The sequence below is a fragment of the Anas acuta genome, chromosome 24, assembly GCF_963932015.1.
Source record: "Anas acuta chromosome 24, bAnaAcu1.1, whole genome shotgun sequence".
Lineage (NCBI taxonomy): Eukaryota > Metazoa > Chordata > Aves > Anseriformes > Anatidae > Anas > Anas acuta.
In genome coordinates, this window is record NC_089002.1 from 5,286,112 (window position 1) to 5,305,603 (window position 19,492).

The 19,492-nt window shown below is 61.7% G+C and overlaps 2 protein-coding genes across 4 annotated transcripts in view; both read right to left on the reverse strand.

The window, feature by feature from the left end:
- LOC137843856 (receptor-type tyrosine-protein phosphatase V-like) overlaps positions 1–10,666 on the reverse strand; it is a 32,133-nt gene extending 21,467 nt beyond the window's left edge. For 2 of the 3 annotated variants that reach the window (XR_011089730.1, XR_011089731.1), the window contains exons 1-10: positions 9,994–10,666; positions 9,053–9,116; positions 6,829–7,095; positions 5,859–6,128; positions 5,097–5,363; positions 3,136–3,408; positions 2,596–2,856; positions 1,861–2,133; positions 1,033–1,302; positions 394–663 (exon numbers count right to left, since the gene is read on the reverse strand). Coding sequence is in view for 1 of the 3 variants with exons in the window: in XM_068659596.1 (XP_068515697.1) it covers positions 394–663; positions 1,033–1,302; positions 1,861–2,133; positions 2,596–2,856; positions 3,136–3,408; positions 5,097–5,363; positions 5,859–6,128; positions 6,829–7,095; positions 9,053–9,116; positions 9,994–10,059 (2,281 nt within the window). In the remaining 2 variants the exon portion in view is untranslated. The remainder of the gene's footprint in view (positions 1–393; positions 664–1,032; positions 1,303–1,860; positions 2,134–2,595; positions 2,857–3,135; positions 3,409–5,096; positions 5,364–5,858; positions 6,129–6,828; positions 7,096–9,052; positions 9,117–9,993) is intronic. The other variant, XM_068659596.1, reaches the window with a different exon arrangement.
- Positions 10,667–12,934: 2,268 nt separating this feature from the next.
- LOC137844233 (uncharacterized) lies at positions 12,935–16,366 on the reverse strand. The gene is given in 4 exon segments (XM_068660439.1): positions 12,935–15,118; positions 15,120–15,508; positions 15,989–16,040; positions 16,220–16,366. Coding segments are annotated over 4 exon segments (1,596 nt in total). The 3' UTR covers positions 12,935–14,110.
- Positions 16,367–19,492: the final 3,126 nt, after the last annotated feature.

The window sequence follows — 19,492 nt, forward strand, 5'->3', positions numbered from 1 at the left end:
ATGCTCATTTGGGAATGAAGCTGGAAGCTGCAAGACCGCGAGCACCGAAAACATTGCCTAAAAAGTGCTGAGAGCAGCAGGTTGCTCCCAGGTCCAAGCTGCTCCCTCCATCCCAGGTGATGACATAAGTCACCACCATGGCCCCAGAGTCCCTGTCCCAACGTGTGGGGCAGGCTCCCAGTGTGCCCCATTGAACCCCTGGGCCCAGAATGAGTGCGGGTCCCAGCATCCTGAGCAGGAGACAGGCACCAGTGGTGCTGCGGGGACGTGGGCACAGGACCCTGCTGCAGGACAGCCCTGGGGCTCCCTTTGGCCCCCAGCCCCTCGCCAGGCTGGCCACCAGGACTGGGACACGCAGAGGGGCTGGGACACACAGAGGGGCTGCCTCCCTACCCGTGTAGCCGATGGCAGTCTGAGAGGAGGTGCGGTGAGGCCCAGCCTGCGAAATGATCTCCACGCGATATCGGGACCCTGGCACCAGCCCCTCCAGGTCAAGATGGGTTACTCCACGGGGGACAGACACGTTCCTGATGATGGACAGGGACTCGGCCACCGAGAGCTGTACCAAGTGGTCTCTGCCACCGCCTGACTCCACCCAGCTCACGTGCAGCTCCTGGGGACTCCGGCCAGGCTGTGCACTCACATTAGCCAGAGACAGGGGATCTAGGAGGAAACACAGCGCGGAAATCTGTGAGCTGGTGAAGGGAAGCAGATGGAGAGGTCAGGACCCAGCCCACACCTCTGCACAGGGCTAAAGGAGAAGTGTGGACAGCTGACTGCCAGCTTGCCCCTTGCTGGCACCCTGTGCAAGCTGCCCGTGCACGTCCCCAGGGTGCATTTTTGGGGACCCATCAGCCAGCACGCAGCACCTAGCTCATGACACACGCTCCCATTACCAGGAGCATGGATCATACAACTCTCCCTGGAGCCTCCCTCCAGAGGTGGCCTGGGCACGTCCGTGTCACTGCGAGCCCTGCGGGCAGCACCAGGCTGCCCTGTCCCTGCAGGAGGCTGGGGCCACTGTTCACTCACATGTCCACTCGGTGGCAAAGTGTGATGAGGACCTGTACGGGCCAGCGAGGACCGTCACCTTCAGGAAGTACTGAACACCGGGGGACAGCCCCAGGAAGGTGAAGTTGTGGGTGTTTGGCCCCACGGAGATGTTCCTCTGCATCGGATGGCTCTTGCTGTAGAGCTGGAGGTGGAACTGGTCCACGTCGCCGGCAGCCTTGTCCCAGAAGGCTGAGAGTCCCAGCGGGCGCCGGGTGTTGGTCAGGGTCACGCCGGATGGAGCCAGTGGATCTGAGAGAGGAGAGAGCAAGCAGTGAGCAGCAGTCATGGTGCAGGCGATGGGCTGGCACAGGAGCTGCCCCAGGACGAGTTACAGCTTTTTTGTTTTGGGGAACAGCTTCAGAAAGGAGCTGGGAATACAACAGCTGACCACAAAAAGGGCTCTCTGCCAGCATGCACTCATACTGGGCACCCTCAGCTGCTTGTGTCCAGTGGGCTTTGGTCACCAGCCCTGGCAAATCAAACCCCAGAATAGTCTGAACTCATTAATAAAAGTCTGCCCTACAACAGATGTGGGAGTGCGTCCCCACCCTGCCTACTGGGTGGCATTTGGTAATGTTTTCCCATTCTGTGATGGGTCCCTCCTGCACTGAGGACCCTTTCGCTGCCAACCTGGGGCTCTGCTTCTTCTTCCACTCGTTCTTTGTCTGTCTGTCCAGCCCTGCCCCTGGGTCCCTGCTACACACGGTCCACATTCTGCCTTGCTTCCATGCCACGAGCTCTCTGCTCTCCCTGGCCAAGCCCTGGTTGCAGCCTGCAGGAGGGCTGGGGAGGGCGTTACACACTCACATGTCCACTCCGACACTGATCGCACGCTGGATCTGTAGGGCCCAGCCAGAGCAGCCATCTCCAGTGTATACTGTCGCCCAGGGACCAGGTCCTCAAAGGTGACGTTTGTCCAGTTGTTCCCCACAGACACGTTCCCGACCTGCTCCTGGGATTTGGTTTCCCGGAGGGTGCCTGTGTAGCCGGTGTTGCCAGCAGGAGCTGCTCTCCAGGAGGCTTGTAGAGAGGTGCTGTGGCCCTGGTTGCTCAGGGTCAGCTGCTCCGGGGGCAAAGGATCTAGGACAGGTAAGGGCTAAAGTCACAGCTGCTCCTAAACTGGGGTCACCAGGCAGAAGTGCAACCCCAAATGCTTTTCCCTTTGCTAGGAGCACCCACGCCAGGGTCCTCTGGCCACCTGTGGGGTCTGAGCGGGCCACCATCAGCCCCGCTGACACCCACAGACCAGTTTGGCAGTGGGGGGAACATGACCAGAGACTGGACCAGCACAGAATCCAAACTGGCATGGTAGGAGAGGGCTGCCCTGGTGCTGGAGGTAGGAGAAATGGTGTGGACCAGGGCAGCAGAGAGGTGGTTTGGGGCAGATCCAACCTTAACAGTGCCACCAAAGCGGGGCTGAGGAGGGACTTTTTATGGGGTGAAGTTGCAAAACTCCCATGCTGTGACATGCCTTGAGGCACAACAAGAGGGAAAAGGGCAGGACCAAGTGGGAACCCCGGGGCTGGCCATGGTGAGACTCACATGTCCAGTTGGTGACGCGCCGGGGTGCAGATGTGTAGGGGCCAGCCACAGTGCTGACCTCAAAGGTGTAGAGGGTCCCAGGGCGCAGGCCCTCATAGGTGAAGTTGGTGACACCTCTGAGCACCGAGCTGTTCTCCCCTGGGTGCTCCACGGGGCCGAGGGCCAGCAGGTAGCCCTCTCCCATTGCCTCCTCCCAGGTGGCCAGCAGGCTGTAGGGGCTGCCCGGGCTGGACAGGCTCACACCCGATGGTGCCAGTGGCTCTGCAAGAGACAGGGACAATGTCACAGGATCACAGAATCACAGAATTTCTAGGTTGGAAGAGACCTCAAGATCATCGAGTCCAACCTCTGACCTAACACTAACAAGTCCTCCACTAAACCATATCACTGAGCTCTACATCTAAATGTCTTTTAAATCCATTTCTGCCCCCACTTCAATCCCCTCTGCTGGCCCACCAGCCTCCTGCATGCGAGACCTCAGCCCCTCCACAGGGCACCAAAAATACCCCCAAAAAAAACACGCTTTGGCTTTCTGCTTACGTGTCCAGGCTGCTGCGCTGTGGGCAGAAGCCCGGTAAGGGCCAGCCACCGCTGTCACCTGGACAGAGTATTGCTTCCCAGGGCTCAGCCCATGGAAAGTGACGTGACCGCTGTCTCCCCCGACGGAGATGTTCCTGGCCGGAGCGCCGTCCTCTGCCTCCCGCAGCGTCACCAGGTAGAAGTCCCTCTCTCCTGCCGGGGTGCTCCAGTGGGCTTGCAAGGAGCTCTGCTCCTCCGCATTGCTCAGGGTCACATTGGTGGGGCTCAGGGGGTCTGGAAGGGAAGGGAACGGGGTGGTGGTCAGGGTTATGGGGTGCTCTGGACTCCAAACCCAGGGCTTGGTGTCTTGGTTGTAATTGGGGACTGTCAGCACCAAGGTGTTGGGCACACCAGCATACAGGGCATACAGTCCTGCACTGCTCGGTCAAAACAGAAAAACAATAGTGTGAGCAGGTGCCATGCAAGACCCTAAGATCTCCCCATGTACCCCGGAGCCTCTCTCCCTATTTCCTTATCTCCAGGGTTACATCCAGCCTTAGACATCGTTTTAGAGCATGTTGTTTCCACTCCCCAGTGCAATCATTCCTGGTTTAGCGGAGCTCAGATGAAGCTGGCAGCCCTGCTGTGAAATTCCTGAAGGGCCCCCTCATCTCCAGTTGTATGAGCTTGCTGATATTCCCAGGAACTGGCCTAGATCGAACTGGCCGGCCGCCCTGGCTTGTTCATCTGGCACTGGGATGTCCATGCAGCCGGGTAGGTCAGAGCTGCAGACAGCGACTGCGGGGTCTGAGTCAGGCTCGCTCCAGAGCAGAAAAAAAAACAGCTGGGAGTGTGGAGATCTTCCAAAATCCCAGCTGCAGAGTCAGCAGTCAGCAGGCTTTGGTTTCCCAGACTGGCAGAGCTGGAGACCTGCAGTCTGGTGGCACCCCGTCCTTACACGTGTGCCTGGCAGTGAGTGGCGTGGGGCCAGGACGAGCCGCTGGGCACAGCTCTCCCGAGCCTGCAGTTTGGCATTTCTCTAATTTGCTCATCACTAGAGAGAGCCGGCGCTCGCCTGGCGTCCGTTTTGAACTCATTTTCAGGAGTCGTTGTGCTGTCCAGGCCTTGGATCGCTCTCTCCATTTTTCCTCTGGTTTCCTGGGAAGGTCTGGGAGAGCGAATACGGGGCCAGCCCTGTTCCCAGTGCTAGGGACATGGTAATGGCAGCAAACGAGGGCCGTGGGGGGGAGCCACCCACCCTTGGGGCCATCACCTGGGGTCAGAAGGTGCAGGCAGGGGGTGATGGGGCAGCTGGCTGGGGTCTGGGAGTGCTACCCTCAATCTTGATCTACCAGAGCTGGCTTCTGTGGCTGTGTTTGCACAGCACCCGCCTCATCAGAAGCATCCATCGGGGTGAATTTATCTGGTGCTACCAGAGCATGCTTGTGACAGCACTGAAAGGGAACCAAAGATCCATTCCCCTCCAGAAACCTCTGGCTCAGCTCAGTTAAAGAGCTGTCCCCTGCCTGCTGATTCCTTGGGGGCCATCCGACAGCCCCACAGCACACAGGAGCCCGGCCCCAGCTGCACTGCCCACCAGTGGGATCTCTTGAGGCTCTGGTCCTTCCATGGTCCTCCCCTGGGACACCACAATCCCGGTGTGGTCCCTGGCCTCCATCCCAGCCTGACTGCAGCCCTCTTTCTGCGATGGTTCCCCTGCACTGGGTGTCTGTGTTCCCCTAAGGCTTATCCCAGCTTCACGTGTCGTCAAACATTCCCACCCCACAGGCTCCGTCCCCTTTTCTGCCATCACAGGGCCCCACAGCTGGGTCCTGGGGTGGCTTAGGATCGGATCCAAGCAGCAGATTTGCTCTCTACACAAAGCACTGTGGCAGGAGACCTCCACATTCAGCAGCTGGACTGGAGGCGAGGAGAAGAGCAAGGCCACCAAGGTCCCCAACGCCCCGTCCACCTTTACTCACACGTCCAGGCCGTGGCGTTGGGCCCGTCCACGGTGTAGGGCCCGGCCACGGCGCTCAGCCCCAGCCAGTACTGGGTGCCGGGGTGGAGGTGCTGGAAGGTGTAGCTGGTGAGACCTCTCTTGGCCGACAGGGTCTTGGTCACCGTCTGCGTGAGGAGGTCGCGGAGCACGAGGTGCAGCCAGGCGGCCCCCCCAGCGCCCGCCCAGGAGGCCAAGAGGCTGGTGCTGGAGCCGGGGCTGAGCCTCAGCTGGGTGGGGATGGAGGGTGCTGAGGGGAAAGCAGTGAGATTCGGCAGTGCACAGGGGAACGGGGGCTTCCCACCACCCTCCTCCCAGCCACAGCAAAGTCTCCTACAACCCTCAGGGTCTGCTGAGGGTTGTGTCTCCCGTGTCCCTTCCCAGGTGGGCTGTGGGGCTCCTGAGGTTCCTCCAGATATTTTGAGCCTGCAGCAGCCCGGATAATACAACATCCCTGCAGCTCCCACCAGCCAAAGCCTTTTGCTAGGGCTGCCCTTCTCCCGTGGTGCCACAGAGCAGAGAAACCCAAGCTGTGGGGTCCTGTGAGGCAGGACGGATATGTAAGGTTCTGCCTCACTGGTGGCTCTGGTGGCCCTTTCTGCCTCCCTCAGCACACAGCAGCGATGCAAAAAGCTCCCGGCTGTTCCCCACCCTACACAAAATGCCCACCCTGAGCCTGGAATCCAACTCCCAGCCCAGCCAGCACATGTGCTACACCCCTCCTGCCAAACCAGTCCCTCCCTACCTGTCCACTGGTGGATACTGGTGCTGGCCTGGCTGGGTCCAGCCAGCGTGCTGACCTTCAGGGCGTACTCGCTGCCAGCCAGCAACCCGTCGAACAGGAAGGTGGAGGCGTTTGGCAGGACGGACACATTTCTCACGAGCGTCTGGGAGTCGCCGTGGTAGAGGGCGAGGTGGTAGCCGTCCCGCTGCCCGCTGGCCTGCTCCCAGGAGGCGTGCAGCGTGGCCGAGCTCCCACTGCTGCTCAGGCTCAGGTTGCGGACGGGTGAGGGACCTGAATCAGACATGGCATGGATGGGTTTGGCTGGTTGTCTCGCCACCAGCTCGCTCAGGAGCTGGTGGGACAGACCTACCCTCCGAGCTGCCTGAAACCATCAGACAGATGCTGTCTGAAGCCAAACAGAGCTGTCTGAAACCATCCCTTCTCCTGGCCAAGCCCTGCCCTTCAGTCCTGCTGGCCTTTTGCAGTTTTTCTACCTCCACCTGCACCTGATTTACTCAACGACCTTCCGGAGATGCTGCTGTCATCCCCATTCTCCTTGACATGAGCCAGGGAGGGCCTAGGACAAGGCTTGGTGACTGACAATGACTGGCAGGGATGTCCCCAAATCTTGGAGCAGATGCTGCTTCCTTATAGCTCTTCCTAAACCTCCAGGCATGACTTCTTGCAAGCCCCCAGCTCTCCACAGAGTCCTCATCACAGCTCACTCCATCACTAGCTGTGTTATCCCAGGAGACATGGCCTGAACTTCAAAGTACAGGGGTAGGACCAACCCTCCACATGGATTCAGGAGCGACCCCCTGGGCCCTGGGGATCAAGGAAGAATCCTAACCCTTGCGGCTGTGAGGACGTGCCCAACCTCCCCATGGATTCACAGGCCCACCCTGTGCTTCACACCCTCCAAAACAGCGGGGCGATCCCTGGCAGGAGCACGCAGACCCTTTGAGCCTGCAGTCCCAAGCGAACCCCTTACTTGTCTGCGCTGTGACCGTCTCCCTGGCGGTGTCCATGCAGGCAAGCGTGGCTGTCACCTCGATCTCATAGTATGTGCCAGGGGTCAGCCCGTGGAACCAGAAACTGGTGGTGTTGGGTCCCGCAGATCCATTCTGCAGCAGCGTGCCCGACCCCAGGGAGGAGAGGGCGAGCGAATATCCCTCGGTACCCCCCTCCGGCTCATCCCAGGAGAGAAGGAGGGAGTCCGACCGGCCGTGGTCGCTCACGCTGAGGTTCAGGAGCATCCCTGCAGAAGCAAGAAGGTATGGAGAACCCCGTGCACCACGTGAAAGAGGTGCTGAGCATCTCTTCTATTGCAAAAGGACTCCAAATGCTGCAGGCCATCGCTTGTTTGGATCAGACAGCCCCACGTTTGTAGCAGAAGAGTTGCCCTGAGGAGGCAGAATGCCCTGCTCCTCACCTTACAGGATTTTCTTGGTTGATGTTGAAGTGCTTTGGGCCCAGCTTGCAAAAACAAAACCATGGCCGGGGTGAGCAGGCTGGATAGAGCAGAGGGGCAGGCTCCTGCCCTGAGACCTCAGCTGAGATGGAGCTGAAATGAACCTGGGCTGGGAGAGCCAAGAAATCAGCCCAGGTCTGTGCAGCACGCAGGTGAACCAGACCCAAAGCTGGGGACAAACCAGTCCCATTTGGGCAGAGCAGGGTGCTGTGTACGGGGAGGGGCTGTGGGTTTGCTCAGTGCCCTGCCCAGGTGTGTCCCCACCTCGGTCGTGCCGCGGCAGCAGGACCGGTGCTGTGGCGTCCAGATGAGTGCATCTGGGGACGAGGAAGTGGCACACGGGGTTTTGCCTAATTGTGGGGTCGGTGGCCAAAACTGCCATCGGATCCCCACCCTCAGAGCTGCTCAGGAGCCACCTGCACAAACAGGAGCTGGACACAACCTGTCTGTCGGGGCCTTCGCTGCAAGTGAGGAGCTCTCCATGGCTTTCAGCCTTTGGGAGACATCAGAGCAGCTCGAGTGCTAATAAGGCATTTGTGTAAGAATTAGCACTTCAAATTTATGATGTGCAACATGTTGTAACAGGCTTGCTTGAGATCTGGCAGGGCACAAAAGCTCAAAACAAGCACGGCTATTGTCCCAGAGAGCTGCTTGGGGCTGCCTTTACTCAGCAAAGAGTGGTGTAGGGTGAGCCCCAGGGGCAAGAGCACCTTTGGGACTGCTCAGGTGCAGCGTGTGCCCTTCCTACAAAGCTAGGGAGGCGTGAAGCTCTCAGAACTGCAAGCAATTTCCACTTCGTGCAATGAAATGCAGGAAATGCAGTTAGTGCCTGCCACCACGCCGAGGAGAGCTGCATGCAGCAGACGGATGCACATGGGAAAACCAGACGGCCACAAGGGCAGCACGTAGCCCCAGCCAGCTCCTTGGGAAATGCCCTCGAGCACCTGCCCTGAGCAGTTCTAGCACAGACTTGGGAGCAGGCTGCTGGGAAGGGCCAGCGGGTTCCCGATGGGGAGCTGAGGGCAGGGCTGGTTCCTCCCAGGGACGGCCACAGGGATCTCACCCTGCACAGGGGTCGCAGGGCTGGCTTTTCACTGTGGGATCCCTGTCAGCTCATGAAGGTATGAGCTCTCCACCCATGTTTGCCTGCTTGGCTCAGGTTTCTGACAGCCTGAATTGCCTGCCTTCATCTCAGCAGTCGTCTTCTTCGCCTCTGCAGTGCAAACGCCCCACAGCGAACACATGCAGGGGACGTCCTCCAGCCCCAAGGACGTGATCACAACACCACTCGTACCCCGCACACGAGCCCTCCTAACCACACCACCCAGAGCCATGTCCTGCTCTATCCCATGCCCCGACCGGTGAGCACACAGCGGGGAGCACCATCCTGCCTGGGTGGCTGCAGGGGCTCCATGCAGGGCACCCACAGCTGTGCCCCTGCTGCTGATGCTCCGTGGGGAGGAGGGAGCTCAGAGCCTCGTCCATCTCTCCTGCTGCCCCCCTGAAGCTCATCTCTGCTGCAAGAGCTCCTGTGGCTGCCATGAGGCTGGTTGCTGGAAGGAGATGGGGCCGGCTCCCTCCCCTTCCCCGGTCACAATCTGCAGCCTGCAAGAAGTCTAAAGCAGCGCATTTAGAAAGCTACCCCAAACTCCAAGGTGCCTGGCCCATCACGTCTGCTCATCTCCCTGCTCCTGAGCACCACGACCACCCTCCACAGCCCGGGGACCCCTTTGCTTTGGCTTACCTCTGTCGCCGGGTGCATCCTGGCCCTCCAGCCCTGCCCGTGCTGTCCGATTGCATCCCTCGCTCTGGGGGGACAGAAGGAGACCGGTGAGATGTGGCCAAGGTGGGGTGGCCAGGGCTGAGACCCAGCACGAGTAGAAGTGGGACTGCAGACCTACACAGTGCCACGCAAACAGGGCGAGGACACCCCACTGAAACAGGGTACAAGGGGCAGGTCTGGGTAGCGAGTGAGCTCTGGGCAGGCCCTGGCCATCTCCCTGCCCCCATATCCCTCCCTGCCATGATGGGGGGGTCAGAGGGACCCCAGACTCCATCCCCTGCAGGCTGCAAGGTGAGGGCTTGGCCCATGAGGACCAGAGCACCCAGCACCCCTCTGACCACGGCGGGTGCTGAGCACGCTGGCAGGACACCCGTCTCCCCACAGGCTGCAGGGTGTGCCCTGCTTTAGGTTGAGGCTAGTTCCCTCCACATTAAAGGAAATATCTCTGCCCACTCCCTGTCCTACAACAAGCCGCGGAGGAACAATCATCTTTCTTGAGTTATTTCCCCCTCGGCTCCGCTGGCTGACTCATTTCTGTCCGTCCCCTCCACTCGCGTGTGCGAGGAGGGGGGCGAAGGGGCTGGGGACCCCCGGTTGGAGCAGGCAGCCCCAGCTCCTGGGGCCAGCAGCCACGCAGCCATGGCAGCAGGAGCGTGCTCTGGTCCCAGGCACCAGGAGAGGGCACGGCGAGGGAGGGGGGAAGCGGAGGAAAGAGCCAGCTCGTAATTGCAAACGTCGCTAATTTGGTGCAGCTGCACGGCTGGAAGAGGCAGCCCAGAAACATGCCGTCATTCCTCAGCGGGGTAGGACTATGCGAGCCCCTTGCTGCCAGCAAGCCTGGAGCCAGGAGCCTGCATGGACAAACGGGGAGGGGTTGGGGGGTTCGAGAAACCGGGGCTTACCTCTGCCAGGGTTCCCAGGAGCCGCGGCACCCACAGGACGAGCAGCGGCAGAAGCGGTGGCCTCATCGGGACCAGGGTGGCTGCAAATTAGAGGGATGTCAAGCTGGGTGTGTGGGGGGGGGGCTTCTTAGCAGCAGCTGTCCCCAGCCAGCCCCTTCTCCTGTGACAGCGAGGGGCTGCATCCCCGCATGCCCCCCCAGCTCGGGGGCCAGGATGGCATCAGTGGGGCCGGGCGATGCGTGTCGGCACGTTGCACATCAGCGCTGCCAGCCGTCCCTGGGCACGAGCAGAGCCTCCGGGCTGGGAGAAGTGCAGAGTGTGCGTGTGTGTGCCTCTCGCTGCGTGCATTTGCTATTGTTCCCGTGGAGCTGTGTCCCTCTGTGGTGGCTCTGCTGTCGTCCTCGTGTGAGCGCGTGTGTGCTGCGGCCAGGGAGCGGCCGGCCGGGGGGCTCGGAGAGGGGGCTCTGGCCGTGCCTGGGTGTCTGCACGCCTGGAGCCCTGCCTGGCCATCAGAAGGAGTTGTGCAGAGTTGTGGGAGTTGGTGCAGAGAGGGGAGGAGAGGGGAGGAGACAGGACAGGGCAGATGGCGGCTCTGCGCTGGAAGGGAGTGCCCAAACCAGCCCCCAGCAAGGGGAGGGACGGAGGGACGGAGGGCACCCGCAGCCTCGGGCTCGGATGTTGGAGGGAGCTTTGGCACACGCGTGGGTCCGGGTGCTGGACATCTCTGTGCAAAGCACGTTTGTGCACCCTGTAGCTGTTTACGCACAAATTTCTGTGCGGGGAGCTGATGGGGAAGGGGAGATTTGGCTGTGCTGGGTGAGCTGGGCGATGCGTGCCTCCGTGCGATGCCCTGAGCAACAGCGGGTGGGTGGGATCTGGGGGGTGCACACACACGGTGAGAGGGCTGTGAAGCTGCCCCATCCATGCTTTGCCCTCCTGAGGGACTGTCTGGCTCTGAGCTGTGCCCTGTCTGCTCGTGAGGCTTGTTGGAGCCGTGCTTTGCATCGCTGTGCCCCAGCCATGTGCGGGGCTTTGTGTGGTGCTGGGCTGTGCGGCGCGTGGCCGGGTGCCAGCCCTGATTCCGAGCGGAGATGCCATTGGCTTCACATCAGCGCTGGGGATCTGGGACAGCGCTGGAAGAGGCTCAGTGATGCATCCACCCCGGAGGCCAGCGCAGTCTGTGTGGCCATGGGAGTCAGTCCCAGTAGCCAGCGTGGCCACCAGTGGGGGGTATTCAAGCTGTGCCGCTCGCTGTCAGCAACTGGGCTCTCAGGGTGGGGTCCCATGGGGACACATCCCCCAGATGGCCCCAGGACAGAGGATTTCCACCCCTGGAGACTTGGTGTTTTGTCAGGAGGAACCAGATCGACCCCCAAAGCTTGGGCAAAGATGTGGGAAAGCCCCTGCCCCTGCACGTAGCTGAGAACAAAGCAGGTGGCGATTCCCTGGACTAGGACCCATCTCCAGCCCCGGGTCCATCCCCAAACCTGCTGAAAGCCCCCAGGCTGATGGGGACAGCTGGGATGAGCAGAAAGCGTGCAGGTCTCTTTCCCACTGTGCTCCCCAAGTGCCAGGAGCTCCAGGAGTCCTGCTCCATGGTCACAGCCACTGAGAGGCTTGGGGACACCCTTGGGGAGGAGGAGAAGCCCCAGGGGCAGCTCCCAGTCCCTCCAGTCCCCTCCATGCCTGCTCACAGCGCTCAGCCCCAGGGCTGGGGTCCCCACTGTGCAAATCCTGCTCCCTGCAGCAATGGCAACACCCAGAGACCATCCCAAAACCTGCAGGCAGGGCTAAGCGAAGGAAACCTGGCAGCAGCTGAGTGCAGGGCGGATGCTCACAGGTACCACAGTCGGCATCTCCCAGACACTTGGCTGGACTGGGGCAGAGGGGGTTCGGGGCTGGCTGCTGCTGCCTCCAGTGGGCTGGGGACTGGTTCCCAAGGCCCCTTTCCAGCGGCTGCAGCCAGCTGGGAGGAGGCTGGAGCTCCCCGCTGCAGCAAGGGCTTGCCAGGATTACCAGGGGGCCCCGGGTGGGAGCTTGGAGGTTAAGGCTGGTCGGGCCCATGGGGCATTTGCAAAGAAGCTTTTGGTGCAGCTCCCCACCTGCCCTGCTACGGGGGCTTGAGGAGGGATGACCCCGCACTACGGCTGGCGACAAAGGGCTCAGGGAAACCCTGGGAAGAGATTTTGCATCCCCTGGTGTCTGGGGCAGGTGACAGGAGGCAGTGTCCCCTGCTGTGGCACAGACAGGAGGTTTTCCCAGGCTACAGACTCAAGGTGGGGCTCATTGAGCTTCAAAGCACACCGGATTGCTCCAGGCAAGCCGGAGGATGAACCCCTTCACTTGGAGCCCTGGGAAATGCCAGCCAGGCTGAGTCTGCCCTGCCCAGAGCTCCCTGTGGGGCTGCGAGCCTTCCCCTAGGTCCTGAGGTTTGGTGTCCCAGCCCTCGGTGTCCTGCGAGCTGCAGGGCTGGATGCTGCTGGGGACTGCGGGTTCAGAAGGGATAGGTCAGCATTTGCAGTTTGGCACCGATTTGAGGGCTGGTCCTCCCTGCATCCATCCCCAGGGTGAAAATCTTTCCCTGCCCACCAGCACCTGTGTCCTGTCCCATCCCATGCCACGGTGCCAGAGCCCAGCCAGGTGCCCACACCTCACTGGTGAGGCTGGGCACACCGCTGAGGAACTCCTCGGTGCGAGTGATGCCATTTCCCTGCCACAGAGCTGGGGCCCAGACCTCTGTTTTTGAGAGGTCCAGCAGTGGGGACAGCAAGCGGGGACACCCAGCTGCCCCCAGCTCGGTGGGATGGGGGGAGGTGGCATCTCAGGTGCTTCTTGGAAAACAACAACTCCTGCCACAGCCCCCTGGGGGGGACACAACTCCATCCCTGAGGTGGTTTCTCTGGGGACACGTCCTTGCCAGCCCCATCGACTTAAACCCAGGGATACAGCGAGCTGGGGCCGAGCTCAGGGGCTTTGGGCTGTGCCTGCGGTGGAAAGCAGCCCAAAGCTCTGCCAGGAGCCAAAACCAGGCCCCGTCCCCGGCGCCGTGGGGCTCAGCAGCCACCCGTGCTGGGTGGAAGAAGCTGCTCATTATGTGCCCTCCTCATGGCCACCCCGGTGCCATCGTGCCACCGCAGGCGAGGGCGCAGAGAGAGCTCGCTGTCGGCTGGGGATGCCAGAGCCCCCGGCCGGTCCCCCCGACAGCGAAGCCTTCCACTGTTCCAGACCCAAAAACAACTGCAGAAGGTTTCTCCACCCAGCAGCTGGAAGCAGGCCTGGAAACTCAGGGGCTGCCGAGTCATCACATTTTCCGTGAAGCAGCAAAGGCTACCGCAAGGAGCAGGGGGATGGGGGACGCCCAGCACTGGAAAGCTCACTTGCTTGTGCAGAGGGACAGCAGCAGCAGTGCGGTGGCAAAGACCTGGTCCGAGGATGCTCCTGGCAGCCCCCCTGCACTGTGCCAGCCTCAGAGCAGAGTGGAGCCCACCCCCAGCCCCTCTGGGGACCTTTTGGGGGGAGCAGCAGGCAGAGCGAGGATGAGCACGGAGGCGCACTGGTACCACGGGGTCTGTGCACGGTGACAAAGTCCCTGAGGCTGGGCACGGGCAAAGGAGGGCCCCTGCACATCACTGCCCAGCACCACGCCACGAGTGAAGCTGTCAGAGCGTGGAGGAACCCTCCATGAGCTCGCTGTGAGCTCTGCCATCACGCCCCGGGCAGGACGCCTAGCAGCCCTTCTGGCCCTAAAGGCCCAGTTTTATGGAACACTGGTGCCACCACCATCAAGCTGGGAGCAGCTTTGGGGCTCTTGTCCTGCCTCGGCCTGGCTGCAGCATCCCTCTGATCCCTGTGTCCCTGGTTCCCGTCTCCCCTTGTACCCACCAGCACCGCGGGCTGCCCCAGGCCACGATTTCTCCCCGCTGCCACCTCCAGGACACCGAGCGCTGCCTGGGGCTGCGAGGGAGGAACGAGGGGAACCGGCTGCTCCCAGGGACAGAGCCCTTGGGGGGTGCAGGTGCCGCTGGGACCCCTCCCTCTGCAAGGTTCACACGCCGCAGGGCTTGGACCCTGAGCTGCAGAGCACCGGGATGCTCTCGCTCCTACCCCTCGCAGGTGTTTAATCATTTCCACGCTGAGCCCTGCCAACGCTGCTGCCTGTCTCCTGCCCCACAGTTGCCAGCCCTGGAGCTCTTCCCATCCCGCAGAGGGGAGGAGAGCAGGCAGGCAGCAGGGCCGTGCAGGGCACAGCTCTACCCAGAGCCACACGTGGATCCTGGCCAGGCTGTGGGCAGGCAAGGAGAGGAGCGAGCCCTGAGCAAGGCGATGCTCTGCGCTCCCCCTGCTTGCTGCTGGTGACCGCTGAGACCCGGCGGCAGCACCCGGGATGCCTGCGGGTATCACCCAGGCGCCTGCAGAGCTGGGAAGAGCAGGGCTGTGGGTGACTCAGAGCACGCCCAGCAAGCTGGTGGAGCCGGGTAGACCTGCTCAGCCCTGCCGGGGTGTGGGTGATTCCCCTGGGGCTGAGCAGGCTCACAAGTCCCCTTCCCCTGGCTGGGGCAAGAGACACCATGCGGGGAAGGCTCCGAGCAGCCTGGAGAGTGCTTGCCACACTCCTGCTGCAAGCAGCACTAGGGCAGCACCTGGTCAGCCCCCCAAAGCTCCCAAACCAACACCAATAGCCCCACAGGGCTCTGCTCCCACCCTGGGATGCAAATCTGAGGGCAGAGGCAGAGCATGAAGGTGTCTGGTGCTGCCAGGACCTCCACTCACAGGGCCAGGAAGGCGCTGCTGGCAGCACTGGGAGCAGCTCCTGGTGCCCACCCGCGCCTTGCCAGGCTGCAAAACCAAGGCATGGGGTCCCCAGTGCAGGACAGGAGTTCCCCAGGACAGGACACATGCACAGATCCTGCCCCATCCCCTGCAGCCCACCCCAGGTCTGCGGGTCAGGGTTTGCCCGCGCCATGCCAAAGCGCAGGAGCATCCACGCTCCTTTCCCCACCGCACGCATCCCAACACATTCACATCTGGCAAAGGAGAGGGGAAACGGCGCGGGACTGGTACCTCTGCTGGTGGCCATCCCTGGCACGGTCGGCATCCCGTCCCTGTGAGCCTGGCGCGCGCGGCGGCGGCTCCGCGCGCTCCCGCTTGCTGTTTACTCCCGCTTGTGCGCAGCCCTGACGCTCAAGCCTGGGCTGGTCCGGGGAAAGGCCCGCCTGGGCTCGCCCAGCGCCTCTGCCAGCGCCTGCAGGATGCCACGGAGGAGGGATCGGCTGGATGGAGGTGGCCCCAGTGGTGGCTCCATGACTCAGGGGTCCGCAGCCCGGGGTGGCAGGGCAGCATCTGTGGGTGCTGGGGGCACCGCGCCGTGGGACCTTTGGAGGAAGCAATTGTCCCTTCCTACCGCTACTGCGGAGGGACAGGGAGAGCCCTGAGGCTGTGATGGAGCAGTGCAGGCATCCAGACCCACACTCCAGCCCCGAGGCTATCTGCGGGCCATGGTTAGTGTGCCTTCGCCCTGAGTGCCGTCAGGCTGGGCATCAGCCCACGGGGAGAGCCCCTGCTGCCTCGTAGCCCCCCTAGAAGGGGGAGATGGAGGCAGAGCAGTCGGTATGTTGGCCCAGGAGGTGCAGGACATGCTGAGAGCACATCCAGGAGGGCATTGGAGTCCCCACCCTGCTGAGCAGAGGAAAACCAGGATGTGGGAGCAGGTCCCAGGGCTCCCCCTCGCCCATCTCGATGGATGCAGCAGGAGGAGGTGAGCGTGAGGACACCCATCTCCTGCGGCCCCAGCTGAAAACAGGGCCTGGAGCTCACGTTGCTGAAGTTGCTCATGTTGCTGGGCTCTGGGGCTGCTGGCAGGATCAACCTGGCCGAGCCCCACGTGAGAGCAGCGAGTTCCTGAATCCGCTGTGTGGTGCACGAGGGAGCTTTGCCTCGTCCTCCTCTGCCCCTTCCCTGTCCCCCCAGGGCTGTTTCAGGGGCTCAGCCCTCCCACCATGGGCACCCATCCCCATCGGCAGCTCCTTCACCCCCAGCTTGGCAAAGTTCTGCAGAGGAAAGGGAGAGGGACGGCGACAGTGGCTCCATCCAAACCAGGCTGCCCGCACGGGAGGGACAGGGGGAAGCCTTGGACTCCATGGCCATGCTCAGCAGCTTGCAAAAACACAGGCTCCAAATTTGGAAAGCAGCTCAGTTTCCAAATACCACCACGAACTGAAAAACTCACCTCAAAATGAAACCAGCCCAGGCCCTTGGGTTCAAAGTTTCCTGTATACGACCAAACCTGCCAGACGGCTGCATTTGCACAACAAAAAGGTTTGGTTTTGGGGCGAAAGGCCTCTTTTTTGGAGGAGTAAACACAAGACCTCCCCATCCTCCATGCCCGCAGGCAGGAGGCTTGCCTGGCAGCTCGGGGCAAAGGCAGGGCAAGGTCCTATCTTGTTTCCTGGCTGCTTTCCCTCCTGCTCATCCCCCTGCCAGCACCACTGCCACCACACCGAGCTGCCAGCCCACCCCACAAAGTGCTGGACCCCGGTGGGCTCCGTTTCGCACCCATCCCCATAGCAGGGTGGCTCCCAGGAGGCTCCCAGGGCACAGAGACGGGTGCAGGACGGGGCTGTGCGAGGGCAGAGCTGGTCCTTACGTGATGGGAACACCTCCTGTCCGTGGCTCACCCCACACCGTGGCGGTGCCGTGTCCCCGTGCAGCACCCAGGGGTGCTCCCTCCCCGCTGCGCGGCTGCTGCTTTGGCAGCAGTTCCCTCTGCAGCTCCTTGGCTTCTCCCTGGCAGCACCCGGAGCCAAACACAACACGAGCCTGCCTCTCCGGCTGACAGCAGCTCCTGCTGCTCTCTGCTTCCAGCCCCCAAAGGCAGGCAGCTCTGCTTCTTCGCGGGGATCTCCACCCCGTGTCCTGCTGCACCCCCTCCCCAAAACCTCCTCCCCAGCCAGGCGCACATTTGGGGCTGGCACAGCTGGTCCCCAAACTGCTTTTACCCATCCCAGCGGGCAGAGGCACTCTGCTTTCTCCCTCCCAGAAGCTATTTCTTGGGATATTTCTTGGACACGGTGCCGGGCTCGCAGCTGGCAGCTGGTAAGGGCTTGCTGGCAGCTTTGCCTCACCCGGTGGGTGCTGCAATTCTGGAGCAGGGGTGAGACGGTCACAGGGGGATGATGCCCAGTCCATTCCTCCACCACTGCCTGCTGGATATTTTCCTCCAGAGCCCCAAGAAGCCTCTATCCCCTCAGCCTGAGCTCCAGCTGCTTGTGCTTGACTCAGAAGGGTTGGAGCATCCCCAGGCTCTCACGGAGCCACACGGAGCCCAGCCCAGTGCTTCCCTGCAATGTGCCCATGGAGGTGACCAACCTGCCTTGGGTGGGGGCACGGTGTGGAGAGCCCGGCCACATCCAAAGCTCTGGCAGAAGCGATTCTCACCTCCGAGGGGAGACACCCTGCCCTGCCTCAGTTTACCACCGCGCGTGGGGAAGCGGAGTGGCCCCGCCGCCGGGGGGGAGGGCGGAGAGCGGGCGGGATGCCGGCACGGGGCGGCAGGGCGCTGTGCCGAGCCTCCTCGTCACCCCTGGCCTCTCATTAGCAGCCAGTTTGGCATCTGGGCCGCGACGCCACGCTGCCCTGCTTCTGCCGTGGGTGCTGAGGCCGGGCCAGGCTGGCTGGGGGGGGTCCGGGATTGTCCCAGGGCTCGGGGGCACCAGGCAGGCTGCTGCTCGCCTGGAGCCACTTGGCAGGGAGAGCCTAAAACAACAAACATTGCAGAATAAGGGAACGTCTCACTGCGTTTTCCTGGTCAAATGTTTTCCTGTTTTCTGAGCAGCTCTTCCAGCTCCACTAGGGCAGAGGACTCGTCCCAAGGCAGACCTTCAGCAGGAGGCAAGAAAGCAGGGGAAGAGGTCGGGAAAGATCGGCTCCAGGAGCAGCGGGAGCCTTGCCGGGATCCTGCAGCAGCACACAGCGTTGTTCTCTCCCCTCTGGGATGAAAGCATGCCGTGAGCACAGCGCTGCCTGGGTCAAACCTGGCTGAACACCGCTTGTCTATGGACCCCCACCTGTGGGGGTGTTTGCTGAGCATTATTAATTATTTACAAAAAGAAAAAAAAAAGAAAAGGAAGGAAAAAAAAAAGAAAAAAAAAAAAAAGATTGTTGGCAGAGTCTGGCCTGAAAGCCAGCCTGCGAGTGTGGGCGCCCGGGGACGGTGACCCGCCGGGAGGACGCAGGCGCAGGGGACGCTGACACGCGGGGCGGCCGCCACTGCTCAGAGCAGCCCCGGCTCCTCGTGGGAGACAGGAGCCATCTGGACCTCCTCTGGTCCGTGCACTCTCCACCATCCCTGACCCCGACGGAAACATAAGCCAGGCCATTGCTGGAATGGAGAAATATGCAGACATTGCTGCATTTTTCTGCCCCAGATTTGTCTGCAGGGCTCCCAGCAGCACCCGTGGGTCCAGCCCCAGCCAGCACGGCGGGATGCGACTCCCTGCGGGTCCCCAAAATGGAGCAGCCCAGCCGAGGCAGCCTGAGGGGACTCTCCTGCCTCAGGAGGGGCTCAGGAGACCTGCAGGGGGGCATTCCTTCAACGTTTCAGGAAAAAAAAAACGTTTCAGGTAGCAGGCAGCGTTCCTCTGCCAGCAGAGATGGCTTTCCAGGCTTATGGGGTCATTGCAGTGCAGGATCCACATGCCCTACGACAAAAATTAAAGCAGGAGGGTAAGAAACAGAAACCCAGGAGCGTGCTGCCCCGTGCACAGGGCGGGGAATTGGGTCTGCCTCCGCTCTCAAAGCACACCCAGGGTTTGGTGGTGACGGTGCTCTGGGGTTAAATATTTGCAAGCAGAGCGTTTCTGAGGCAGACAGTGCCCCTTATAGGAAGAGGGAGTTCCTTGTTGCAGCCTGCTCAGAAGCGACAGGAGGACACTTAGTGGCTGCAGCAGGCACTGTACAGCCAAGGAAACGAACGCGAAATTTCTCTGCTTTGTTAGAAACACGAGGATTGGAGCCTGAATAAGAACTCCCCCTCGTCAGAGTAAGGTTTCATATTTGGAGAAAAAAAAAACAAAACGGCACAACCCAAGACCCCAAAGCAAACAACAAAGGTGCGTGGTCACCTGCAAGGGGCAGCCCACTGCCCACCGGTGCGCCTCCGGTGTCACTCACCCGTGTCCCAGCTTCACCTTCAGAATAAATCCTGCTGTTACTCCGATTCCTTCGGGGCCGGGGAAAGCCTCAGCTCTTCGCAATCCTCAGGCTCTGCCTGCTGCGATGCTGCCGGGTTCAGCCCCCCCGGGGCTGGCTGACACCAACCACCTCGCACAGCTGCTGGGGGCAGCGGGGAGCGACCCCCGTGCGTGCGCACAGCACCCGGCGGGGCGAGCAGGATGGGATGTGCATCCCCACCTGGGATCGAGTCCCGGGGCACAGCTGCGCACATTCGGCTGACGAGGAGGTGCGGAGGTGCTCCGAGAGCCGTGCTCAGCCCCGGACCCCA